At 37.3% G+C, this 21,658-nt stretch overlaps 7 protein-coding genes across 7 annotated transcripts; 1 reads left to right on the top strand and 6 right to left on the bottom strand.

Annotated features, from left to right (window-relative positions):
- Positions 1–238: 238 nt before the first annotated feature.
- On the bottom strand, positions 239–769 carry SDH3 (succinate dehydrogenase cytochrome b subunit SDH3; the record flags this gene model as incomplete). Its single annotated transcript, XM_071052135.1, has 1 exon — positions 239–769. The coding sequence occupies one exon, from the start codon at positions 767–769 to the stop codon at positions 239–241; it is 531 nt and encodes a 176-aa protein (XP_070906756.1).
- A 798-nt stretch (positions 770–1,567) lies between these two features.
- SNF7 (ESCRT-III subunit protein SNF7) lies at positions 1,568–2,257 on the top strand (the record flags this gene model as incomplete). The annotated part of the gene is made up of 1 exon (XM_071052134.1): positions 1,568–2,257. One exon carries the CDS (start codon positions 1,568–1,570, stop codon positions 2,255–2,257), a length of 690 nt encoding a protein of 229 aa, XP_070906755.1.
- Positions 2,258–3,020: 763 nt separating this feature from the next.
- Positions 3,021–4,031, bottom strand: SED5 (t-SNARE syntaxin; the record flags this gene model as incomplete). The annotated part of the gene is made up of 1 exon (XM_071052133.1): positions 3,021–4,031. The coding sequence occupies one exon, from the start codon at positions 4,029–4,031 to the stop codon at positions 3,021–3,023; it is 1,011 nt and encodes a 336-aa protein (XP_070906754.1).
- A 491-nt stretch (positions 4,032–4,522) lies between these two features.
- Positions 4,523–5,782, bottom strand: AAT2 (aspartate transaminase AAT2; the record flags this gene model as incomplete). The annotated part of the gene is made up of 1 exon (XM_071052132.1): positions 4,523–5,782. One exon carries the CDS (start codon positions 5,780–5,782, stop codon positions 4,523–4,525), a length of 1,260 nt encoding a protein of 419 aa, XP_070906753.1.
- A 1,072-nt stretch (positions 5,783–6,854) lies between these two features.
- GCN1 (Gcn1p) lies at positions 6,855–14,849 on the bottom strand (the record flags this gene model as incomplete). The annotated part of the gene is made up of 1 exon (XM_071052131.1): positions 6,855–14,849. One exon carries the CDS (start codon positions 14,847–14,849, stop codon positions 6,855–6,857), a length of 7,995 nt encoding a protein of 2,664 aa, XP_070906752.1.
- A 319-nt stretch (positions 14,850–15,168) lies between these two features.
- On the bottom strand, positions 15,169–16,443 carry DSD1 (D-serine ammonia-lyase DSD1; the record flags this gene model as incomplete). Its single annotated transcript, XM_071052130.1, has 1 exon — positions 15,169–16,443. The coding sequence occupies one exon, from the start codon at positions 16,441–16,443 to the stop codon at positions 15,169–15,171; it is 1,275 nt and encodes a 424-aa protein (XP_070906751.1).
- A 433-nt stretch (positions 16,444–16,876) lies between these two features.
- On the bottom strand, positions 16,877–21,646 carry MDS3 (Mds3p; the record flags this gene model as incomplete). Its single annotated transcript, XM_071052129.1, has 1 exon — positions 16,877–21,646. One exon carries the CDS (start codon positions 21,644–21,646, stop codon positions 16,877–16,879), a length of 4,770 nt encoding a protein of 1,589 aa, XP_070906750.1.
- Between the last annotated feature and the right edge of the window lie 12 nt (positions 21,647–21,658).

Below are 21,658 nucleotides of genomic sequence, written 5' to 3'. Positions count from 1 at the left end.
ACCATGTGTGCCAGCAACATTATATAATTTGATAGAATTTACACAATAAGCTTTACCTAATAAAAAAAAATGCGGGTTTCCGCTTTAGCCCTTTTTTTTTTTTGGGCTAAACGAGGTTAAATAAGTCACGTGAATTATAGTATTTGGTATATTAATATAACGTAGTATTATATAAACATAGTTTAAATAAATAAATAAGCAAAATAAATAAATAAAAGGGGTTTAAATTGTACAGTTATTACATGTTCCAGATGTAAGTACCGGCGATGGCAGTCAATGCTAGGACGGAGTAACCGGTTCTGTAGACACCCTTGAGGGTAAGTTCCTTAGCGAAGTCCCAGATGTAGTGTCTGATGGTGCTGAAGTAGTGGAAGGCGAACGTGAATGCGAACCCGGCCTTGACCACCTGCTGGGTCAATGGGGAGATATGCTTGTGGTACCATTGGGATATGCTCTCGGTGTTGATACCGGAGACGAAGAACCCAAGACCGAACAGGATCGTTAGCACGTAGAAAGTACCACCCAGGATTAGATGGGTGATTCTATGGACAGATGACATGTACCACGTGATCTGTGGTTGGTATATGGTCAAGTGAGGGGAGATAGGTCTGGCGCTTCTCTGTTTGTTTAGGAGAGCTTCCTCCTCTCTGGTCATCACACCGTTTAGTCTCTTCACAGTAGAGCTCAATAGTCTCTTACCGGTGATGGCCTGAACCACACCTCTCTTGGCACCTAGTTGAATACCCTTATTTAAACCCAACCTAAACATATTTCTCTTTCCGTTTATCTTAATTATCTTATATCTCTTCTTTTATTGTATACAATAGAATACAGTTACAGTTACAAGGTTACAAGTTATAACACAAATTAGTATATATACAATTGCAATTATATATATAATAAGGAAGGGTTAAGAAATTGAATCAGTTCTTTTAGACCGCAGACACACACACACAGAGAGCGAGAACACAAAGCAAATGAAAAAAACAACCAATCACCATAAAAAGCTGTGCCTCTCCATCGTCTTCTAAGCTCTGTCATACACGCACACAGACACAGACACTCTCACGGCCTTTTCTTCACACCGGAACACTCCGAAGGTACACAGAACTACCCGTACACACCAATTAAAAAAAAAAAACAACAAGACAAAAAAGGTCGGATAGATGGAAAAATTCTACCTCCTCTTCAACTTTTATTTTTGGTAAACATACATACAGTTATACGGCTTTGTCATGTGGTAATATCGTATCATCAAATATACACACGTACGAGAGGTGCACATGGTACATCCACCTGTACGAGTATATCACGTTGTATGTACGTATATAGCTATAGAGACGAACTAAAAGCCTACTCACAACTGTGTGTGTGTGTGTGTGTGTGAGATAGAGAGCTAGAGGGAGGATTCTATTATATTCCCCTTTGAAAGATTACTATTTAATATAGTATATTGGAATAGAATACTCAAATAGATCTAAAATAGTATTTCTCTCTAGAGAGTATTATATAGCAACTGGAAGCTAGAAGTAAAAACAAGAACAAAGAAACAGGGAATTTTTGAAAGATGGCTTGGATGTCTATATTTGGTGGGGGTAGTAAAGAGAAGGATTCTCCTAAGGAGACTATAATACAGCTTAGAGAGCATAAGAACTTACTTGCGAAGAAACATGCGCATTTGCTGACACAGATTCAGTCACAGGAGAACGAAGCTAGAAAGTTTTTGGCTAAGGGGAACAAGACGATGGCGAAGAATGCGTTGAAGAAGAAGAAGACGTACGAGGCACAAGCAGAGCGTATGGACTCGCAAATAGAGTTTGTGGAGCAGCAGCTGTACTCTATCGAGTCTGCAAACTTGAACTTGGAGACTATGAAGGCTATGAAGCAAGTTTCGAGGGCCATGAAGGCTATCCACTCTGGCATGGATATAGACAAGGTAGACGAAACTATGGACGAGATAAGAGAGCAGATGGAGCTGGGAGAAGAGATCAGCGATGCTATCTCGAAACCAGTATACACCGGTGCAAACGAGATAGACGAGGAAGAACTGGACGAAGAATTGGAGATGCTGGCAGAGGAATCCGCCGCTGCAGAACCTCAGATCGTCTCAAAAGAATCAAGGACGCAAGAAAAGAAGATATCTATGCCCAACATTCCTAATACTAAGATAAATGAATCTAAGGATAAAATAGAAGATGAAGAAGAGGATGAAGACGAACGTGCATTAAGGGAACTTCAAGAAGAAATGGGTCTGTGAATGTATACTCGATAAAAACCTAAGAAAACATTAATAAAAAAAAAGCAGTAATAGTAACTATAAAAATAAAGAAAAAAAGTAAGGAGAGAAATACACCTTATATCTTTTTTTGTTATAATTATTCTCAATTGGAATAATTTTTTTTCTTAATGTTATTCTCTATTCTATAGAACAGAGGAATAAACGAAAAAGCAATGATCAACGACCACATCAGCACGATACAAGTGAATAAAAAGATAAATATATTCATCCTCACCTATTTTGTTGTTGTTGTATAATAATCTCACGAAAAAAAGAATTTTTTAATATGGAAATCTGGACCATATGATAGTTAGATTTTTTTTGTAAAGAAACAACAAAAATTGGGCATACTTAAGGTTTGTATTTTCTATACCTGCTCTTTGTTCAGCTAAATTGTTGTGCCTTCTACCTATTTAAATATATAGTAGGGTCCAAATAAACTACTATTAATTAAATATTGCATTAAAATGAAAAGTTTTGAACTTAAGTTAGTTTTGTAAACAGGAAATGTCTAACAACTGCTGGATAAGCAAATTTGTACTAAATAGTTGACTGATATGAAGATGACTACAACCTGACTCGTGTAATAACGCCGTGACATTTTAGGATTAATAAATGGTGATGCTTATGTGTCATGGGTGTATCAGATAGCCTAATATAAATATTGACAGATGGTCTATAAATCTCAAACTAATGTACTTTAAGAACCTATAAAAAGAATTGTATCATCATTAGAGTTTATCTAGTTTACGAGAACCCAGACCAAAAAGAAACAGAATATAATGAAAAATACCTTTGCTACCAGCCAACGATTACTTTTTACTCTATCAAAATATTTTAGTAGCTCTCTTTGGGCACCTGTAATGTTTATATCTACTTCATCAACATTGGCATCTATTCTTTGGATTACTTCTCCTTGCTCTTGAACCATAGATGCCAGTTGCTGGAATAAGTTCCCAACTTCTTGAATAGTCGAATCTATCATTTCAACGGCATTATTACGTTCTTGTAAGTATACATTATTAGCTTGTCCTTCCTCCATCATTAGCAGCATCTGTGAATCACTTTGTGGGAGAGCCAACTCGGACCCTTTGTTGGCAGAACTTGCATTTATCTCATCTTCAACCACTGAAGAGCTCATAAATGGATTAGAGTTATTGTATGTGGCAGTTTCTGCTGCTAATAGGTTGGTATTTGCATCACCTTCGTTGGCATTTGAGTTTGTTGCCGTCACACCATTACTCGCACTTCTACCAGTATTTGAACTAATCTTCTCCCATCTGTCTCTATTTGCCATCTCCATCTTTTGTCTTTCCTCTAAGACATCCTTAAAGCCACCAGAAATATTTCTCATTTTGGTATTTAATAAATTAACAACGTTTTTAGAGTGCTGTGTAGCCACCTCAGGACTAGAGTCGGCACCAGCACCGAGTCCATTCTTTTGTTGTCTTTGCAACTTACTCAAATCCACAAGACTCTGTTCAATAGCATAGATCTTACGTTTGATTAGGAAAGAAAGCTCTGCAATTTCAACTGGATTATCATTAAGCATCGGTTTCCTTTTAGCTAATAGAGCTAGCTTCGATAATAACTGAGCACTACTCGATATTTCACGCGCTATAGCAGAAGCTCTCTTCTGAAACTCCGATACATTACGGTTATCTTCTTTCTCATTATGCTGGGCCTGCCTGTTCCTCTTCCTATATGTCGCAACACTCTGTTGAAACTCAAATGTCCTGTTCTTAATGTTCATACTTTATAAAACTTATATTTCCTTTATAACTTTTAATTGTACCTAAAATTATATTCTTTCAAACCGTTATGAATTGGTGGTTACAGTAATTATAATACTCCGATAGTGATGCTAGTGTCGATGTCGAAACTATACTTTTACGTTCTTCTCTATTTCCAATATTTCGTGATTTGTTGGCTTGTTTTCAATTTTTATTTAAATTAATTTTTTTCTTTCTTTTTCAGTGTTTCTGGCCCAGCCACCAACTATTACATAGTGATCTAAATATTTGATATTTGATATATATTAAAATTTTGGAATATAGAAAAAACTGGTTTGAGAGGAAGCAGTGATAACAACTAAGTTTTACATCATTTCGTTTTGTTTTTTATGTATTTACATTACAATAAAACGGTAAGCTTCTAATGGAGCACTTATTGAGTTTTTAAAAAAAAAAATAAAAAGAAAAAATAGAAACGTAATCATAATTTGTTAATCTCTGAGTAACTGTCTTACAATTTAGAGCTGCCGGAGTAGTGACGAACGACTTCGTCGATGGCTTTAGCGACGTATTCGACGTTGCCGGTGTTCAGGCCGGCGATGGAGGCTCTACCACTAGAAACAAGGTAGACTGCGTGTTGGACTTCCAATCTTTGGACCATTTCGGCGGTTAGACCAGTGAAGGAGAACATACCACATTGTTCGACAATATGATCCCAGGTACCTGGGGTACCTAGCTTGACTAGATGGTCTCTTAGTGCTACTCTCATCTCCTTGATTCTAGAAGACATGGTAACCATATCCTCGTGCCATTGAGCAGTAAGCTCTGGGGTATTTAAAATCTTGGCCACAATCTTGGCACCATAAGCTGGAGAGTTAGAAACTTCGGCTCTGATGATGCTAGAGAGTTGAGAAGAGATGGCGGATCTAATTGGAGCAATGTCCAAGTTCTGTTGAGGTAGGATCAAATGGAAGCAACCGGTTCTTTCACCGTACATACCGACATTCTTGGCGAAGGATTGACAGACTAGGATTGGAGAAACTTTGGCTAGTTTTTCAACACCTAGACGTAGAGCAAAGGCATCCTTGTTCAAGTCACCAGAGGCAAAACCTTGGTATGCGGAATCAAATAGTGCGATGTGGTCCCCCTTGGCAATAGCATCTAGGATCAAAGGCCATTGCAATTCACTTGGGTCCAAACCGGTAGGATTGTGAGCACAAGCATGTAATAGAAACACAGAACCCTTTGGAGCTTGTTCGATAGCCTTCAAGAAACCTTCAAGGTCTAGAGACTTGGTGGAGCTCTTCCAGTATGGGTAAGTAGCGGTCTCGACATTTTGAGCCTTGAAGATCGCATTGTGATTAGCCCAGGTTGGTTGAGATACGTACACTTTTCTACCAGAGACAAACTTGGACAAAAACTTAGCGGCAATGTGTAGAGCACCAGTACCGGACAAAGACTGAACAGAGATAACTCTGTTCTCCTTTAGTGCTGGGGAGTCGTCACCAAAGATAACCTTGGCTGCAGCAGATGTAAGTTCAGGGAGACCGTTAATACCCAAGTATTCGTGGTTGTAAGTAGGGTCCTCTTGGATCAACTTCTCGGCCTTTCTAACAGATGGAAGAACCCAAGGTTTACCGGTGTCATCACGGTAAGCACCAATACCTAGATCAACCTTTGGACTTCTAGAGTCTTGCCCATATCTTTGCTTAACACCGAACAAAGCGTCTGCAGGAAGTTCTTCAATATTGTTAAATATAGTAGCTGACATTTTGGTAGTTGTTATTTGTAGCTTCTGTTGTTTCCTGTCGTTTCTGTTTTCTAATACTAGAGCGAAAATGGGGTAGAACTGAAAAGAATACTGATATCTAAAGGAGATGAGTCAGAAATACTCCGTCTTCAATTAAATGAACTACCAAAAATTTTTTCTCTTATGAAAGTTACACTCTCCAATGGTTCAAAAAGAGGGCCCTTTCCCGCGCTGAGTTCATTTGCTCATCCACTTCGTCGTTTTTTCTTCACAAAGAGCGAAAACCCGGACCTTCGGGGTTTATTTAAAGAAAATAGTAGCTTTTTGATACAAAGCCACTTGAAGTTATCATGATCTCATACAATTTAATATGGTTGTTTGGCCGAGCGGTCTAAGGCGCCTGATTCAAGTTTTAATCACTTACTACATTACAATGTAGGAGCACTCAGGTATCGTAAGATGCAAGAGTTCGAATCTCTTAGCAACCATTATATTTTTTTTATCTTTAAAATAAAGATCATTATCCGGGTAATGAAATATTTTTTCACCATAGTGGACTTTTCTGTTTGTTTATATTAGAACAAGCAATAACGAAGAGGTCAAGTATATCCTCGAACGTAGTATAATAATTACCGGTTCTACTGTTCTTTTATATTCGATTACTTACATTAGGGAAAATACCACTTGTAGTTCTTTTTCTTATGCAGAAACTCAAGTTTCTTACATACCTACTACTCTGTACTCTAATTGTCAACTTATGTGTGCGGGTGGTTCAACGATGTGGCGCTGATGCTATTCTACAGATGGTATATAGTGAATGTGACTCTCTTTGCTGGTGGCAACGGATGCCTTACCTGGAACGTATAGTTTGGGCTATAGCTGATAGATTAGAATAGGATAGAGGATACACATTATATATGGAAAGATATAGGTAAGTAGATATACAATGGATTAATTATATGATATATTATGATAGGTTTTTTATTTTATATTTCAGTTTTTTTTAAGTGTACACAAGTATATATATATATATATATGATTTATAATTGAGTTGCTAACATTAAATGTCTGATGCTTGATCAAAAAAAAGAATTTAAATCGTAGAAGGTAATTCAACACCACCAACGGCCCATATTTCTCTTTCGTCTTCGTATCTATCACTGAACATAGCCTCGGCATCACCACCTGCTGTGATCCTTTCTCTCTCAACAGAGGCCAGTCTCTTAGCGACTCTCTTGGTGTAGTCACCAATTGATCTTAATTGGATGGCAGTGCCAGCAATATTGGTGACAGTATCACCGTTGGCACTAACCTTTTCAAACCAGGCATTGAACGTGGACATGTCTTCATTTTCAATTAGTTCAAATAAAGCAAGATAAGCCTTTTCAGCAGCAAGCTTAATAGGGATAACGATATCTCTGACACATGAAAATACAGATGTAGCAAGAGCATCAATGTTCGGTTTGACCGTCTCCGTGTTTTTCAGTCTGGCAATAGTCCTGATAACTACAAGTGCTAGTCTTCTTTGATCGGCAGAGTTGCTTGGTGGTGTAACAATTACTCTGGCTAACTCATCTACAAGTCTCCTGATATCCTCTTCTGGAAGAGAGAAGACTTCGTCATTGGTCATATTGGTATATGGTGATTTCGTTTCGTTGACAAGAAGCAATATTTTACCCGCCGCCACAGTAGCATTCTCAGCAAAGTAAATATTGGTTGATGTCAATGCATTGATGATGAAGCTGACATATTCAGATACCTCTCCAGATTTGAAGATGTGTTTTGGAGCATCCTTTAAGAAAGAGTTTAAAATCAATACCGCAAACTTACCTGCACTACCCTCCAATTCTACATCTAACACCTTCTCTCTGAGAATATTGGCAGCCTCACTTTCAGAAAGAATTTCTGACAATGAACCTATCAGTTTGGCATAGGCAACAGCTAACTTTTCGTTACTTGAAAGCATTTCTTCTTCGACCAATTTTACAATGTTCTTCTTAGAAGATTCATTCAACTTGTTACCAGCCTTACCTACGACTTCTAATAAGGCATTTAACATAGCCGTCTTGACACCTTCTTCGGTAGTTTGTTTAGCATTAGTAACCAATTCGATAACTAGAGGGTCAACTCTAGGTTGATGCTCAATCAATGTACCTATGGCTTTAGCAGCACGTAAACGTAATGTTTCATTTGTTGGGTCAGAAAGTGACTTGACAAAGGTTCTTTGTAATTGAGGGATAAATGGCTTCAAGAATTGTGGAATCTTCTTGAATAAAATATTTAATGCCAATAGAATGGCGGCCTTGACATCACTCTTGAATCTTTCACCAACAACACGGATCAATGGACCAGTAATTGAGCTAACAAAAGGTTTCAAGTTGGCAGCTGGAGTTTTAGAGACAACATCGGCAATAGCGATGGCGGAGACCTCTCTCTCCTCTGCTGAACCATACATTAAACCATGTAGGAAAATAGGTAAGACACAGCTTGGGCCTCTTGGCAGAGCAAATGCTGCAAGATCCTCGCCTTGTTTACCAGTTCTTTGAAGAGCTTGTTTAGCTGGTTGAACCAATTTCTCCAACATGGATTTGTCTTGCTTCTTGATTAATGTAGCTAGGGCTTCAAAAGTAGCCTTAACAACTCTTTCATTGGAATCGTCGAGGCTCATAATTGAATGTGAAACAAAATCTGGGACATAAACATCGATGTCCAATGTCGTCCTTTCAAAGAAATTAGGTAGAGTTTCTAATGTTATAATACGTTTTTCAATATTTTCATTTTTAACCAGAGCCAAAATCTGTTGCAATAGAGGATGTAAACCTTCATCATCTTTAACAGAAAGGAATACACGATCTAGTGCAGATTTGACGGCTTCCTTAGTTTGTTCGTCAATAGAGGAAGATATTAAAGTATTGACCAATGAGTTAATAATAACAGATAATCTTTTGTACAGGGCTGGACCTGCAACTTCGGTTAATGAACCAAGAGCGGAAGCCCTAAACGAGTCTATTGGTGAAGCTAATAAAGTAGGCATCAAAATTGGGAAGATAACTTCTGACTTAGTTGTCATAATGTCTTGTAGACCAAGTAATGCATATTCAGACCCTTCAGAAGATTTCAAAGCTGTTAATAGATATGGAATAACTTCATCGACAGCAACCTTGCCTACTATTTCTTGATAAGAGTCGAATGCAGATGCTGCAGCTTGTCTAACGGATTCGTCAGAATCAACTAAAGTTTTTCTTAAGATATTTACTATAGTTTCCTGATATTCAACCAAGATATCCATATTGGCTGATTGAATTAGTTCGTGCAAAGCAATACAGACACCTTCTCTGGAATCAGGATTGGATGCCTTTTCCAGACTAACCTCAAGAGCTTCGAGAAGTTGAGCCATTGCATTACCACCAACACGACGAACCACATCACCTAAGGTCTGAGCAGCAATGTTTCTGAGAACATTTGATGGCGAGGCAAGATTAGTTACAATCATATCTGTTAATACAGGAAGAATCTCTTTGACAGTACGAGGGGTGTTTGGAACAAGAGCCTTCCAAATGTCAACAGTACTGGCGCGAACAATTCCTGAAGTATCGTTTCTGCAAACAAAGAGAGATGATAATACTCTATCACGACGCTCCTGTCCTAATACATCAACCATCTTTCCAGATAACTCAGACATACCCTCACTCTCCTCAGTGAATTCGTTTCTTGAAGAGATACCAGTAACTTGGAATAATAATTCTCCAGAAAGTTGGACAGAAGATAGACGAATACGTTCGTTTTCATCGAAAACACCTCTCTCTAATTCTGGCAACAACAAGTCAATAGCCTTAGTAGCATAATTCTTAACAATCAATTTACCAGCTTTTAAAGAGGTATCTCTAATATTTTCATCAACGTCAGCTAAACCGGCCAAGATTGGCTGAATGATTTGATTGATGTAGGGAGCAAATTGAGCACCAAAACAAATAGGTATAAATAAAAGTAGTGGCATGAACCCTTCTCTGATAAATGACCTATAGTTTGTAGCCCCTGAAAGAATTGTTGGCAATAGTTCATCCAACTTAGAAAGACCTAAACCACTAATTACTTCGGCTAAAGCTTGAGCGGAACCTAGACGGTCACCTGCCTTACTCTCGTCATTCAATGTATCTAGAAGTCTTGGAATTAGGTCTGGGAATTGTTCTTCACCCAATCTTTCAACTAGAGCACCTAAAGCTCTAGCGGCTGTAGCCCTAGTATTAGGAACAGGGTCAACCATGGCGATTTCTACTTCATCGATCAATTGTTGTAGATATGGAATTAAGTCCTTCGTTTCTACAAGAATTGCCATGTTACCAACAATTTTGCATGCCTTCCTCTTTGTATTGGCTGATCTATCATGCATACCACGATGAATAATATGAATAATTAAAGCTAATGAAGGACCATCGATATAATGCACAAATTGGGTCTTAATCAGAGCATCAAGTGCCTCTTCGGTATGTTTTGTAGGATCACCAATAGCTTGTAGAAGTATTGGAACGAGCTTTTGAATTTCTGGGTTTCTAATAACTTCACCAAATCTTTTCAATGATTCATCGGCTGCTTTACGGACCTCTTTATGGGAATCATTCAACACACCGACAATTTCAGGAACAATTGTCGAAAGAGAGTTGGATAATTGAGTTGGATCCAAATAGGCCATATTACCTAACAACTCGACAGAACCTCTTTTGGTTCTCCATGCAATTTCATCCAGGTTTGAAACAGCAACTGGAATCATTTTCTTTACACCATAACCAGTAGTGTTAGCCATAATAGCTTTAGTGGCACCAGCGGTAGCATCTCTTACCTCTGGGACAGAATCACCAAGATTCTTCAAAATGTTTGGTAGGACTTCTATCACATACGGCTCGAAGAACTTTCCTAGAGATTTCGAGATATTTTGGAAAGCGTAAGCCACAGATTCTCTCTTAATTGAGTCTTTCTTATCTTCGGAAGCTTCCATCAAGTTCCGGATAATATCAAATTCAGATAGTGCAGATATACCATATCCTTTAACAATACCAGCAATACCCCAAGCAGCACCTTTTCTGGCAGCCTTTGGAACAGATGAATCCAACAGTTTTGACATCAGTTGATTTAGATAAGTTCCGGCATTATTTCTAAACTGAAACACTAAAGGAGCAATACAAGCAGAAACAGCTTGTTGTACATCTGAAGAAGGGGTATCTAATGTAGTTAATAGCTGCTTGATAATTGAATCGATTCTAGGATCATTCTGTTCTAAATGACGAGCCAAAGTACCATACAAAATAATGACATTTTCTTTGATATTAATATCTTTAGTTTGATCCAATGCTGATTCCAAGACAGGAACCAACTCTGCCGATTTTTTGGAACCGTGTTCATTGATTATTTCAATACCTGCTTCTTTCATTTCTTGACGCACGATAGGTTCTCTATCACCCAATGGACCGTTTACTAAAAATTTAATGATATCAATGATGGTACTATCTTCTTCTGGTAGACCAGGGGAGAGCTCTTTGAAAGCAATGGCAGTGGTACTTCTTTCCTCCCAAACATCCTTACGCTGTGATGCTGGTACTACAACAAGCCCAAATTCATCAAGGATGGCAGTTAATGGTTTAGATTTTTCATCATAGAACCTCATTAACATATCTAGAGCTATCGAAAGTCCGTTACCTGTAGTAATATTATATGTAGCATAGGCAAAAGCTCTGGCTAAGAATAGACGTAACCCGCTATCTTCTTGATTGAATAGTGCTAGGAGACCATCGAGAAGTTCTGGTAGAATTTCAAATTTGTTAAATTCCCATATGAAGTTTGCGAGCTCTCTGTTATTGTCATCGGAGTCAAATCTACAGATAAAAATAGCTGGTGAAAATTTCATGAATGACTCCAGTTCGTATTCATTGTCCAAAGCTTCTAATATAGTAGTACGAACAAATGAATGAGGAGATAATAGATGTGACAGAATTATTTCAAGATCTTCTTTCGTAGGTTCAACAGAAATACTTTGGCATAGTGTATTAAAGCAATCCTTTGCCACTTTAGCCTTAGAAGGCAAAGCTAATAAAGATAGTAAGACCTTTATTATAGCAGACCTTGGTATGGAAGGATCTTCGAACAATGAAGATTGCGCGGATATAATATCCATAACCAAAAGTAAATTTTCTTCTTCCACATCTTCCTCTATGAACTCAGTTCTATTAACAGGTCTATCAGCATTCTTGATAGCAGCCTTCTTACCTTCTTCTAGAACATGGGTAAGTAGAGGAAGTAAATAAGTTAAGGTAATAGAGTCTAGAACAGTGTTACTTGTAACAATTTTCAGTCTAAAAAGAACTCTAGAAACAAGTTCAGATATATCTTCTTCAGTATAGTTGTCTGGTATGTTACTAGCTTTATAAACTCTAAGTGTTGCCAGGCCACAGAAAAGTCTATAGTTTTCAAGTTTGTCACAGGTATTTTCTGATAATTGCAAGAAAACAGTAACAGCTAGGTAACCTGCGAGTTTCGAAGCATTATTTACCTTGAAAAGCTCGAGTAGCATATTGGTAGCGAGTGGGAACCACTGGTTAATACCGTTTTCTACTAGTTTAGCATTGGTAGATAGCTCTTTTATTATTTTCAAACTCCTGCTTAGCCTTAGGTAGTATTGGTTAACCCTCGCTCTAATTTCGGATTCTTTTTGAATCTGTTCCTTGACTAGTTGTTGATCTTCCTTTGAAAGTTTTTGATTAAATTTTTTAGCCTGTTCCTTTCTGATGCTTTCTTCCCACTTTAAAGTTTCATAGTCTTTACTGTTTTTATCAGATAACTTTTTGTCGTTTTTCTTTTCTAATACATTGAAGACCATTTCACCATCAACTCCTTCCCAAATTTTAAAATCATCTTCGGTCAGCTTACAGATTTCTGTTAAGTCAAGATCCAATTTGAGCTGTTCAGAAAGAAGTGGTACAATTGCTTGAGGATTAATGAATGAGGTGTAAGCAGCTGCTTTTATTACACAGCGCCCGTAGATAGTATCCAGTAACTCTTTATCAGAAGACTCATTAACCAAAAGCTCTATAATATCCTTAGCAGCTTCAGCGATAACAAGAGCTGGGTCCATCTTCACATTGATAACCAAACCTGCCCAACCATTTCTGATCTTAAATCCTTCATATTGAGATAATATCAGCAGGTGCCTTAAAATACTAGCCTGAGAGATAGGATCAGCGATTTTGGTGCATAGCGCATTAAATACTGGAACGATATAACGAATTGAGCAACCGTCTGGCAAGTTAAGATCTTTAGCCTTCAATGCTTGAGCAACGGAATTTATAACATTTAAACCGATAACTTCAGGGTATTTTTGATAAGCAATTTTTAGCATCTCAACGGAGTTGATACGGAAAGCAGCCTCCAGTTCCATAGAGGTACATGATTTGAGATAACTGAAACCGAGCATTGGGTTGCTAATAATATCCGTTATATTTGAATTTTCAGTATTTTGTGTTATTAAATGGTTAAAGTAACATAAAGCATAATAAGGGTTGTAATTTTCAGACTTTTCCGCATGAGTAAGAGAGTCTTTAAAATATTCTAGACAAACTTCTTGGAAAAGGGAGCTAATTTCTGGTGACAGTAAGTCAGAATTCTTGAAGAATTCATTAAACCAACATTTTTTGATATTCAATTTCTTATCGTTTAAGCCTGATGAAATTACCTTGTTTAACTCATCCGTAGATTGTTTGGTAGAAAAATAGTGCAAGAAGAATGCATTCAAAAGTTGGCTCAATGCAGCTTCATTACTTTCTTTGGTAACATATGGTATCAATTTGTGAGAAATAGAAACAGATGGTGTTTCGTAGAATCTTGGAAATTCCCTTAGAATGTGTGAGATTGAAATTTTGTAGTCAACATTGAGATTGGATTTCAGATTTGTGAAAATATTCTCAATTACCTTCACCAAGTCAGCTTCAGAAGTATATTCTTTTTGTAACGTTTTCAGTAAATTAACAATGTATGATAGTGCTGCAAGTCTAGTTCCTTCTTTTGAACTCTTGAATGAAGAAAACGTTTGGGTCATCAATTTAGTAGAAATGAACATATTCAAAATGTCTACCTTTTTATTATCAATGTGTGAAAATATCTCAGCAGCCATTTGAAAGCTGACTTCAGGCGATCTCAGGTTGGATTTTTCGACGTCAGGAATCAGATGCTTCTGTATATTATCTCCGGTTACAAATTCGGTTAGAAAGCTATCCATTGTAGTTTGAAGACAGTATATTGAAGGCAAGTTTTTTCCTAGTAATACTTCCTTACCAAAATACACTAAAAATGGCTCAGAGAATGATGACCCCATAAACTCAAAAATAGATGGTTTCTTAGAATGTAATTGCAAAGAAGATCTAGTTAGCGCTGCAACAAAGACCAAAGTACCTGCAGTTGGTATTTTCAATTTAGCATACTGAGTTAGAAGAAGATCTTTGATCGTTTCTAGTTTTGTATTGTTATCCAAATCGGAAATTAGAATTGTGGTCAAACTCTTTGTAGTTTTCTGAACAACTGTTTGACGAATTCTTTTTCTATGCTGGTTTTGTTTGTCAGAACTTACTCTTTGTTCTTTTTCAGAGGTATCAAGTAAAACTTCAACTGAAGCAGTTATAAAAGTATGGCACACAATAATTTTAGTACAATGCTTCTTGAAAAGATCTTCTTCTAGGAAAATCATTTCTAGCAATAAATTAGATAAATCCAATAAATTCATATAATCCACTAAAGCCTTAGTACCAATTTTCTTTGTAACATTCTCTTCGATAAATGCAAGAAAGTACTCGATTAAGTTACTGTCAACCTTCAATACTGAATTGAAAAGATCACGGATAGATTTTCTAGATTTCGAGTCATTATACAATGTATAAGTCTCTAACAAAGTTTTTGACAGCAATTCTAATTGATCTGAGCTCAATGATCCATTTTCAACTAAGTTCTTAGCATTTGTCAAAAATGGAATCCTTTTCGATAACATCGAATCATGGCTCAATATCTCCAATACAGGAGCCAAGTCGTCCCATGACTTGTAACTTGTCATTTCTTACCGGACTTGATTGAGTTATTATTTATCCGTGAGATACAATTGAAAACTAGTGTATGTTTAAACCATATAATGTATTTAAAGATGCCTGTTTTTTTTCAAATTTTTTCACTCGGCATAAATCTAGTAAAAATCCTCTGTATAATGATACGAATTTTTCACGTGTGATTTAGTAATAGTTAGTGTAATATTTAATATAGTTTATATCTATATAATGCAGTATTAAATAACATTCATATAAATCTAATTCACAGCTACTATTTTAGGTTGTTAATAGCAGTTTTTCCCAAAAGTATTGGTGACTACTCGTTTCCTTTTACCATTTTTGATGTGGTTTCCATAAATCTACAACAATTCCTTTGTTGTTGATGACAAAATAGTATGGAAATTGGGCCATTGTAATGCAGGCATGCTGAGGTAAGATAGCAATCTTCTCCCCAATATTCCAATTCCCTTCTTTACCCTTCCAAGGTTTCAAAATACCGTGTTCTTGGGAAACTCTGTCAACATATGATGTTACTTCAATATGGTTACGACTAGATAAATAATTTTCAAGCTGAATAGATAATCCTAGCCCTTTGGTTGAGGATGTCTCCCTCGCCAAAGCTAATACGCCTGTATTTGTCAAAGCTTCGTTTCTCTTTGGATACTTAGATATAATACTACCTAAAACGAAACAAGATATTTCTTCTAATTTAATACAGCCAGTGGAGTACTGCTGAAGATCGTAACAAGCATAATTACCGCAGTGAATCTCTAATGGTGCCACCATTTCTTCTTTGATGTATTTAATGAGCTTTTTGTTCTCGGTCAAAGCCAATGCATTAGACGTTGGAGTAGCTCCGACTGAAAGTACTAGAGCTTTTGGATTGATGAAAGAGGAGGCAATTTCTGCGGCTGTATTAACAGCTTTAACTTCATCTAATAGATATCCATTGGCCTCTTGAATGCTCTTGGATCCATAACTATGTCCTGCGTGTGCATAGAAACCATATAGTATGGCCACATCTTGTATATCTTTCTCCTTCATTTTATCTAGGATATCGAAAAACTCTTGGGAGTCAATATCCAGGCCAGCTCTGTGAGAACCCATGTCTAGTTTTATGAAGATTGACCATTTCTTTCCGTTAGCTGGCTTGCCAAACTTCTTAAGGATATCTAAATGCTCGATGTTGTCAATAAAAATCCTTAAGTTAGCTACACGGCTACTCAATGCAGATAATGATTCTAGGGTCTCTGGAATAATTGAAGGTAGGCTGAATGCAATATCATCTACAAATGTTTTATTCAAAAATTCCTGGAAATCTAAAATGCCATTGGCTTCTTTTATGGTAGAAACTAAAACGGCTTTTGATCTCAATTTCCCTCCAGTTCCTTCGAACCCCAATTGGCGTAAAGTTCCTTCGGTAGTCTTATGCGTCTTTATGTGTGCCCTGAAAAGAATTGGGTGAGCAGTTTGTTCAGCTAGATGAAGCACATTTTCTAGCATTTTGGCACAGTTGGAATTGAATTTCTCCTCATCAATAACCAATGATGGAGTTGGTAATTCTCTGACATGTTTTCCTAGGTACATCTCTGGTAACGTTTCCATTTTGTTTTGTGTTTTATTGTGAATTTCCCAGCTGGAATAAATATAGATATGTCTTATATCTATAATACTTCGATTGAGTAGGATTTGTCTCTATGTTTCTAATATTGGCATTATAATTTTGTCTTCTAGAATATACAAATCCCGCCCTTCGGTGAAAATCACCACACAAAACATTAATCAAAAGCGGATATGTATTATATAGTAGTATGGCCTAGAAAAAGAGCATTATAGAAAATCGAATATTATTAACTTTTGGTATGAAAATTATATATGTACTATTAAGATAGAAAATGTTAAATAAAAGAACAATCAAATAGAAAACTATCAGAACATACTTCTGTTAATCAAAGAAGAGTTAGCGTGTAAATGCTCATTTACTCACAGTAATATAAGGTAAACAATATTTTTTATCTTTGAATGGTTCCTCTACAGGTTACTTTCTTTTACTGAAAAAAGATAAAGGACCAATCGAGGCGGTATGATCCTTCTTTTGACGATCACCTCCAAAACTGCCAGTTGTAGAAGTTTTCCCTAATCTATGGAGATTTCTAGAATGCTTTGTTAACTGTGGTGTGGAATCAGATTTCGAGCAGCCATCTTTTGATAGGGATGCCCTCGACGAATCTGGCGAATGTAGTTGTTCAATAAAGTGAGTGCCAGGATGTATATCTTGTCCAATAGAATTAGACTTTAGTTTCTGTTTAACTAACGGATCCATTGAAATGTATGAACTGCTAGCACTTGGTGTTTTCGTTTCCGTTTCCTCGAATTTCAGGATGTCTTCACCTTTTGCTTCCACAAAATTCATCGATGATAAACTGTTCTGCGATTCAGACACATTCATTTGTTGATTTTTCTCAAGGTTAGAAATTTCAGATGTTAATATCTTCCTACATCTTCTCAGATCTTTCGATATTTGTAAACAGTCATTACATCTTATCATTAAACGAACCTCATTAACTAGGACAGAGCTTTGATGTATAGATTTGATAACAACATCACTGGGTGGTAAAGCATTTTTGGATGCCAAACTTTCTAAAGTCAGAGCAGCTGTGTTGTTAGTTTGGTTTTCATTTTTAGGATGCTTGCCAAATCCCATGCTATACTTAGAATAAGGTTTATGTGGGGATTCAACACCACCTATCTTAGCTAAAGGATCAACTGCTTCATCTTCTTCATGCCCTTTATTTTTATGCTTACCTGATCCTAACAATCCAAGACTAAAATCAAAATGATCAATATCCTCTCTATTTTCATCTGCTATATCATGCTTTCCATCCCTGGCATCCAATATCATTGCATAATCGGACTCAGAAAGATCTCTCAGTTTGGCTTGGTCAATTTCATCCTCCAAGTCACAGCTACTACTACTACTGCTACTATTAAATGCTTGAAAGATATCCTGCTTCTCGGTACTTATCGTCTTGTCCTCTACAGGATTTGTTTGCTTGGTAATATCAGGATTTCCAGATAAAGTTGATGTAGTTTCATTATCGTAAAACGATGATGGTTCTATTTCTTTGCTTAAACTAGATTTTTTCGTTGTTCTATGGGCAAATGTTGTCGTAGAACGTCTAGAGTTTGATAAATTAAGATGTCCAGGATAACCTATAGATCCAATAGAATTATGGCTATCTCTTGGTCCACCAGCAAATAATGTAGGAACAAAATTAGGAGATTGTGGTGACATATCAGCAGATAAATTTCTATCATGAGAATCACCTCCACTACTTTCGTGTGCAGATGATCTGCTTACTGAATGTCTCCTCATCAAATCTAGATCGAAAAAGCCATTATCAATGTTTTCCAAGCATAACTTTATTTTCTTCAAAATCTTGTAAGGCTCACAGTCATCAAGAAAGGTTTCCAACTTTTTAGTGTCACCACCAAGTATTGTTAATGCCTTATTGGAAAACCAATCAACTAGTGATTTACATGTAACGTACATCCCTTCTTCTTTCTTACCTACGATAGAATACAAAACCTCTGAAATCAAATTGAAAAGTAGAGGTATCTCATAAAGCTTTGACATAACTAATAAATCCAATACCACTGGCGCTAAAAGCAATTTGCCATTGACTTGTCCTGTATAGAAAAACTCAGCAAACGCACGCACTGTTGCAGTTGACCAAGGCATATATAACGACCTTGGAATTAACATAGGTTCCATCTCCAGATTGCTATTTACTGGACCGCTCTCACAGCTATCTGTAGTTGATATAAATGACCCCCTACTCCAGTCGTTAGCTAAAGAACCCCGGGCTGTAGTCATATTTTCAGGTTGCTTCAAATTAGGCTGAGATTTGGTAGTTCCTTGTTTCTTATCATACGCTAAATCAGCTTCATTAAATCGTTCTTCCATTAACTGCCTATCTAATGATGTCTTAGCCTCTGCTGTCGTAGTGTTAACAATGTAGGATGGTCTCCTAGATGAAAATGGACTACCTTTTGTGGAGTGCAAATAATCAGATATGGAATTTGTTCTAGATTTAGAAGATGTACTTGTATGTCTAACTGTTGGTGGAGGTGGAACGGGTTCAGTTGGTGTCTGTGTTTGTGGAGGCAAAGATACATTTAGTGTCACCATTGGGTTTTCTGTAATACTATCGTTTCTACTATTACTCACATGCATTTTCCCCATTCTATCCGAAGAAGAACTTACGAATGAGATAGAACTTCTGGCGCTATTGCCATAACCACGAGGCTGATATTGTGATTGATCCATTATACTAGAAATGATAGGGTGAGACGCTCTTCTAGTATTATCAGATTTTGCGGACTTCGGTACAGCAACTTGTGGGGCCATCAAAGAAGATCTCCGTCTTCCATCAATTTCTGGTCCTAGTTTAGCATCTGGCGGTATTTCTTGCGTGGTTGGAGATGTTTTCTTTTCTAAAAATGGCACTCTAAAGACCATACCACCAGATGAGCTAGTTGTCGAAGAGGTTACAGTTCTTGATATTCCCTTCATTTTTGGTGCACCCTTTGCATGTGCAGTAGGTCCTATATCATCGTAAGGATCATCATTAGAACCAGAGCTCATATCATTACTATTAGCTGTTGAAGTTCCTGTGTTATGTTCATCAATAGAAGATTTATTGGATTTCTCAAAAGGATTTAGAGACCTCCCCTCCCTAAATGGGTTTAGCTCAGATAAGCCCGGCTTTCTGACGGTAGCTGCTGACACTGAAAAATGATGAGGATGGGAACCAAGGCCCTTACCAAAATAATTCTCTAGAGAAGCTGAAGAAGACAGTCTAGATGCCCTTATATCTCTCGAGCCAGCTCGAGAAGGATAAGGGGACAATTTAATTAGAGTGGACTGGTTTCCCGAAACTTCATACTCGGTACATACTTTCGCATATCCCTGTGATAATAACATGTCAAAAAATCTGCCCCATCTCTTTCTCAATAAGAATAATGGCACACCAATAGATTCTCCTTCACTTGTAATGAATTCAAAATCAGATAAAGGCTTACCATAAATTTCCAATGCATCTTTACCAAGAACCATGGCATACGCCGGAAAAACAGATCTAATAGAAGACATTTCATAAGGCGGAGCAATATATCTAATGTAGCTTTCAAATTGAGAAGTTTGAGAAGAGGAAAAACTTAATCTATTGAAATCGCTTTCCAGTTCGGTGCTTGTAGCAGAGCCTAATTTTGAGCTAGATGTAGGCATAACAACTTCCTTATTTGCAGGAATTGTATGAATACCTTTATTAAAAATATTAATAATAGGTAATCCAAATGATAGGAGATAGTCAAATTTTTGTACACTTGGCAAATAACCGTCATCATTTTTAGTTCCAAGCAATAAGGTTTGATGATGGGATTTCCATACACATAATTTCCAGAATCTATGACTATGTATTTCACAGTCAGGACAAGTAATACCTATTCTCGTCCATTTCCCAGATGGAATATCGTAAATATAGCAGTGGAAATCTGATGGCATCAATGTAGGACAGAAACCACCAATTACTATATTGTATCCAAAATAATCACCTGTAACATTTATCAAGTTCAAGGGCGCCTCAAGAATATCGGACGGTTGGAATGGATGTGATGCCATCCTGAGACCCTTAGATCCAGACAATATCGGAAGTGCCACTATAGGGGACAATTTTTCCTTTTCTCTCTTATCCTTTTTGTTATCCTCATCAGTAGAATTATCGTCTGTCATTACACTCATAGGTGTAGAAGCCCTACTGCTATTTGATATGCTGTTACTATTGTTTGCAGATCGTCTACCCAACGAACTGGCAAATTTGCAGTTCTCTGGTTTGTAGAATGCCAGAGCAGGGATTTTGGCTTCATTATTTTCCACTAGGATGGAGAAATTAGCATCTGTGGTAATATCTACAGGTTTCCCATCAATATTAGTCTCCAAATCAATAGGGTACTCAGCATCTGGTAACGATTGCCAATATCCCCTTGTTAAGTTGTATACGTCTATTTTAGTGACGGGTTGATCCATATTATTTAACCCGCCCACTATAACTATCTTTGTATCTCGTGTATCGTTGTGCTCATTCTTTACATGCATCGTGTGGTTGAATCTTCTCGGTATTTGTGGATTTTTGCTAACCAGTGACCATACCTTAGTTCTCAGGTCCAGTTTCCACAGCTCGTTTGAGGCCGTGAACTCATAACCACTATGTGGGGACATCACAAGGCCACCAAACACGAATATATAACCGTCCACATAACACATGGAATGGAACAGCCTTTCTCTGAAAACCTCATGGCCATTAGCAGCAGCAGAAGAAGAATAGGCCTGAGCCGATGACGACGAAAAATCCTCTAGCTTACGTGTCTCACCATCCATTGCACTATGTACCTTAGTCTCCACATGGTTCCATGTCCTCGAGATCAAATCCAGGAAAAATATCTCGGGGCTCATCCACTGTTTCAGATCCTTAAATGCAGCACTACTATCTCTCTCCTTGGCGAAGTACAGCACAAACTGGTTCTGTATCTCCGCAGATGTCACTTTCTCAAGGTTTAACGGAATAGTCAAGCCTCCATGCACAAATATATTAGACCTCGTCAACGTAACCGCGGCCCCAGTCCGACAATCTAATGTGACTTTACGCATAGCATACTCATCCAACTCATCTGATTTGTTAACAGGCGGAGGTGGCTGCGGCAGCTTCAACTGATAACATGTACAAGTAAATGGTTGTAATAATGACATTATTATGTTGTA

This window comes from Nakaseomyces bracarensis (assembly GCF_045282275.1).
Source record: "Nakaseomyces bracarensis strain CBM3 chromosome Unknown Scaff8_0, whole genome shotgun sequence".
Taxonomy (NCBI): domain Eukaryota; kingdom Fungi; phylum Ascomycota; class Saccharomycetes; order Saccharomycetales; family Saccharomycetaceae; genus Nakaseomyces; species Nakaseomyces bracarensis.
This window is presented reverse-complemented; position numbering and strand designations above follow the sequence as displayed.